The 5294-nt window shown below is 38.0% G+C and overlaps 1 protein-coding gene across 1 annotated transcript in view; it reads left to right on the plus strand.

Moving 5' to 3' along the window:
- Positions 1–2126, plus strand: part of LOC103272884 (uncharacterized protein C4orf22-like) — a 381468-nt gene extending 379342 nt beyond the window's left edge. Inside the window, exon 6 of the mRNA XM_008070346.2 lies at positions 1886–2126. Coding sequence (XP_008068537.1) covers positions 1886–1981 — 96 coding nt within the window. The 3' untranslated portion in view covers positions 1982–2126. The remainder of the gene's footprint in view (positions 1–1885) is intronic.
- Positions 2127–5294: the final 3168 nt, after the last annotated feature.

Genomic DNA, 5294 nt, shown 5'->3' on the forward strand with positions numbered 1-5294 from the left:
CTGCAGTCTGGGCGACAGAGTGAGACTCCAACTCAAAAAAAAATAAAAATAAAAATAAAAATAAAAAAGACTCCAAAGACAAAAACAAAACAAACAAACAGTAAAAAGGGTAAAATATGGAAAGAAAGAGAGGATAGGCAAAATTAAATTTCTATTGCTACAGGAGATTTGCCTCTGGAAAGTTGGGTAAAACCACCCAGAGGTACAACACTCCTCTAGGTTATTCATCCATCAGAGGAACTCATCAGGCATGGTCAGTAGCACCACCAAAATGTTCCTAAGATAATTTTTCTAAAAAGGATATAATCATAACTCTCATAAAGACACAAAATGAGTGTGCCAAAAATTTATTTAATTCATTAATTATAGAAGGAACCAGTAAGATGTTACAACCAGTTCAAAGGAGAATTCAAAGGTCAGAACATACACTGTGTGGGGAATAAGGAAAATTGACATGAACTAGATGCAAAACAGATTCCTATTCAGGGAAGTGATTAATTCCATTTCACTGGGCAGTGAATATCTTTGCCAACAAGATATTCTGTATTATAATTACTTTCCTATAGTACCAACACAATGAAAAGCAGAACTAACTTAGATGGGAACCAGTTAGGATATCAACTTTTTTTTCCCACTACAGAGACTTCACAATTTTTCTGACTGTGTGAGTGAAAAAGATGGGTCCAAAATATTCTTTTTCAATTAACCCAAGAAATTATATACTATGAGGAAAAGGCAATACCAACCTTCTCTCTATTCTCAATTTTAAATGTATTACTTATTATAGAAATGAAAGCAAATAATATTGCTCTTTTGTACATCAAGTGTACAAAAGCCCAATTACCAACATTTTCTAACTGTAGATATTGTGCAATTCTTTTAGAACCCTTTCTATGTCTTTCCTGCTCAAGAATCAGCCTCATTTGAACCTTCTCTCCTGATCAATATCACATTAGTATATTGGAACTCCAAAATCTGGAACTCCCTAGGAGCTTTATTAGTATGATAAATTATGCTCCATAAAGGAAAAAGGACCAAATCATTTTAAAAGACTATAATTTGAAGGGAGGAAAAAAAGCAGATCACATAGTTTTTAAGTTGACAAGGATGAAGTTGTTTTGTTTTGTTTTGTTTTTTAATTGTGAAACTCACCATGAACAGGTACTTCCACTGATCTAAACCAATTCCAATTTTGAGATGTGCTTATTTGGCAAACTTGGAGTCAAGATAGGAATTTTTAAAAATTGTTTTCCTGAGCTGGGTTCAGTGGCTTATCTTGTAATCCCAGTGCTTTGGGAGGCTGAGGTGAGTGGATTGCCTGAGTCCGCGGGTTCGAGACCCACCTGGGCAACTTGGAGAGACCTCATCTTTACAATAAATCAAAAAATTAGCTGGGCGTGGTAACACACACCCGTAGTTCCAGCTACTTGGAAGGCTGAGGTGGAAGGATTGCCTGAGTCCAACAGGTCGAGGCTGCGGTGGTCGGGAGCATGCCACTGCACTCCAGTCTGGGTGACAGAGTAAGACTCCAACTCAAAAAACAAAAAACCATTTTCCTGAAGTAACATGTTTTTGTAAAATCCTTTACTAGGAATTCTGCAGTTAGTGGCTCAGGGGGTTTAGTAGAGTCTAGACTAGCATGAGCCTGTGACACTTCTTTGATCCCAGCTATTTTCAGTAAATGATGTTACAACCCAGACCCTCCAGGCTCCTAACTGGAATCATCACAGCTACTAATGAAAATAATCTAGAGAAAAAACATGTAAATAGTCTCCAAAAAACCAGAACTTTTAGGTTCTGAATTCCATATCAAAGCAAAAATAACATTTATTTAATGCCAACTGTTTACGTGGACTTGACTAACAATATGCTTGATGTGTTTTAGGCACAACCAGGTGACAACTCTACTAGAATCCCTATCCAGACCGAACTCTACACACAAGCTGTCATCTTTGATCACATTTCTAGAAGGAAGACTTAAGTACCAACGTGTCAGATGATTTCCTAATTGTTTGCTAAATCTAAATAAGTCCTGCAGACCAAAGCAAATTAGAACAGTAAAGGAGCCCTGTAGCTAGAAGGCAAATTCGAGTAATAAAAGTTAATAAAGAAATTAGAAAGAAAACATAATCTTGACTCTTTTTATTATACAGATAGTCCCTTAATCTGATTTGAGGCCTTTTTATTTTATTTTTTTCTGAGCATTGAAGCTGATTGCAACAGTTCCTGGGAGAGAGTTTTGCGCTACTTCAAAGATACAGTAATTGGTGACATATTTTGTAGCTCAGATTTTCCAAAACAAAAATGTTCCAGGTTCCACTCTTGCCAAACCCAGTGAACTAAGTACAATGCCACGTGGCAATGCTAGTTCTTAACATCATTGGATATTGAAATGGAGCCCCACAACAGATGACAGGCATAAGGAAATATAAATAAAGAGTTTTCAATAGTTCCAAATGAGTAAATAAAACCTGAAATATCTCATGAGATGATGTATACCATGAATGAAAGAATTCATATGTTTATGTGCCTGGACACTATGAATCCTGTGATAGTAAAGCTGAAGAAATGGAATCCAAAGGAAACCAGAAGATTTTGGAAAAACGAAGACTTCAGAAGAGAAATGAACATGTTTTCCTAGTGAGCTGGCAGGTGGCTTTTGTGCAAAAAAGACATTACTTGAAGGACATGTTATATTTAAAATTAATGTTTGGTTCTTTTTATTCTCCTTCCTGTTTAATTCTCTTTCCTTTCCAAACAACCTAGGACTGAAGCCATTAGGCGAGATTCGCAAGGTGGACGTCCACTCAATATGTGGGAATGGGGGATCCCCAGACAGTGGGTTAGAGTTCAAATGGAAAGATGTTCTCATGATGGGGTGTTGGCCTGGTGTGTCAGATCCCAGTGAGTAGAGTGGTGCTAAATTGGAATTGGAAGTATACATGTGATTTCATGGTTTTCAATATATACAGTATAGAGAACAGATACAAAACATATGTGTGGGTACTTTCATACTCTCCCACTCTGTCCAGAAAAGACCTAGAAGCAGCAATGCCCCGATATTCATGAGCACCCTTGACACCCATATCTTAGATTCTCAGCATTATTTTCCACCAAAAGGAAGTATAGATCCTTGGAAAAATGGCTGGTTTCATGACTGAGACAGGGAAAACACAAGAATCTGGAACATCTCTTTATACTCGAAAGCAAAGACATTGTAAGAAAAAAAAAGGGGGTCGGAGGATTTCTCAAAAGGACACATAAATCACCTTGAAGGGCTTCCACTGGTGAAATCTAGGACAGTTTGGGCATCAAAATAAATAATGATAATGACAGAAATATAATAGGAAATCATGAGTCTATATTGATCTACAGACATAAATAAATTGAAAATTTGATGAGAAAAAAAGGATATTTACATAGTGTCACTCCACTAAATACTTATTAATTACAGGGAGAATCATGGAAATGGCTGACAGGCACCACTTTCAGCAAGTGATCAAAGAGAATATTGTCAGTAATGAGGCAAACTGAGTTTGTGACCTACCAGATAGGAGTGAGATTCGTGTCGGAATAAATTAGTCAGATACCACAATTTAAATTGGAGTAGTAAAACTCATCTGGTGCAATGGAGGAAAGTGGTGTCCCTTTTATAATATAGTCCTGCCAAAGCTGCATAACCAGAACTGAATCAAGAGAAAACCCCAAACCAGAGACATTACACAAAATAACTGGCCTGAGGTCACCACAAGTGTCAAGCTCATGAAGGTGACAGAAAAGTGAGGAGCTGCCCCCACTGTAAGAGAGCAGAGAGACAGGACAACCAAACACCACACATGATTTTGAGGTAGATCCATAGCCTATTAAGGGAATTTGGGGACAATTGGTGAAAATTCAATAGTTTCTGAAGATTATGTGATAATAATGCAAAATGTTTATTTTCTAATTTTGATGAGTATATTATGGTTATACTGCAGAAAGTCCTTAAATGTAGAAAACTATACTGAAGCATTTGAGAGTCAAGGGGAATCATGAGAGTAGCTTATCTATAAATAATTCAGAGGAAAAGGTATTTATGCTGTGTTTGCAACTTTTCTGTAAGTCTGGGATGATTTTGTAATTAAATAAATATTTTATTTATTATATTTATATATTCAGAAACACTAGTTCCTTATACTTTATAATGTGTAAATTTTGCTATTCTACCCATAGACTTGATGAAATTTTAACACTTTTAAAAATTTTTTTTAATTTTGAAGATGTGGGGTACAATTCAGGGTTAGGTATACAAATGTTCATTATGCAGGTACCCTTGTTGATGAGGTGTGACCCTCCTCCCCTGGCAGTTTTCAACTACTGCCACTCCCACCCCCCCTCCCGAGGCAGTTTCCAACTACTGCCAATCCCTTTTTTTTTTTTTTGAGTTGGAGTCTCACTCTGTCGCCCAGACTAGAGTGCAGTGGCCGCTCCTGGCCACCGCAGCCTCGACCTGCTGGGCTCTGGCGATCCTTCTGCCTCAGCCTTCCAAGTAGCCGGAATTACAGGCATGCGCTACCACGCCCGGCTGATTTTTTGATTTATTGTAGAGATGAGAGCTCGCTGCCCAGGCGGGTCTCGAACCCGCGGGCTCAGGCAATCCACTCACCTCAGCCTCCCAAAGGCGCGGGATTACAGGCTGAGCCACTGAGCCCGGCTGCCAATCCCTTTCTTATAGTAGTATAATTGTTCAAGGTCCACTTATGACTGAGAACGTGATACTCAGTTCTTTGTTTCTGTGATAGATCACTGAGTATTATAGACTCTAAGTTCATCCAAATTGCTGCAAAGTTCATAATTTTTTCCTTCTTTATGGTTGCGTAATATTCCATTGTGTATATGTACCACTTTTTTTTAAATCCAGTCCTCTTTCAATGGGCAGCATGGTTGGTTCCTTGTTTTTGCTATTATAAATAATGCTGCAATAATCATGTGTGTGCAGGTATCTTTTTCATAGAGTAATTTGAGTTCCTCTGGATATATTCCCAGAAGGGGTGTTGTGAGGTTATATGTGAGGTCAATTTTTAGATCTTTTAGGACTCGCCACACTGTTTTCTACAGAAGTTGTACTAGTTTACACTCTCACCAGCAGTGTAGAAGTGATCCGTTATCCCTGTGTCCTCTCCAGTATCTGTTTTTTTTTGGGGGGGAGGAGTTATTGATGATGGTCATCCTGACTGGAGCTAGGTGGTATCTCAGTGCTGTTTTAATTTGTATTTCTTTGATGACTAGTGAGGCTGAGCATTTTTACATGTATC

This window comes from Carlito syrichta, unplaced genomic scaffold (assembly GCF_000164805.1).
Source record: "Carlito syrichta isolate Samal-C Ts95f unplaced genomic scaffold, Tarsius_syrichta-2.0.1 Scaffold313359, whole genome shotgun sequence".
Lineage (NCBI taxonomy): Eukaryota > Metazoa > Chordata > Mammalia > Primates > Tarsiidae > Carlito > Carlito syrichta.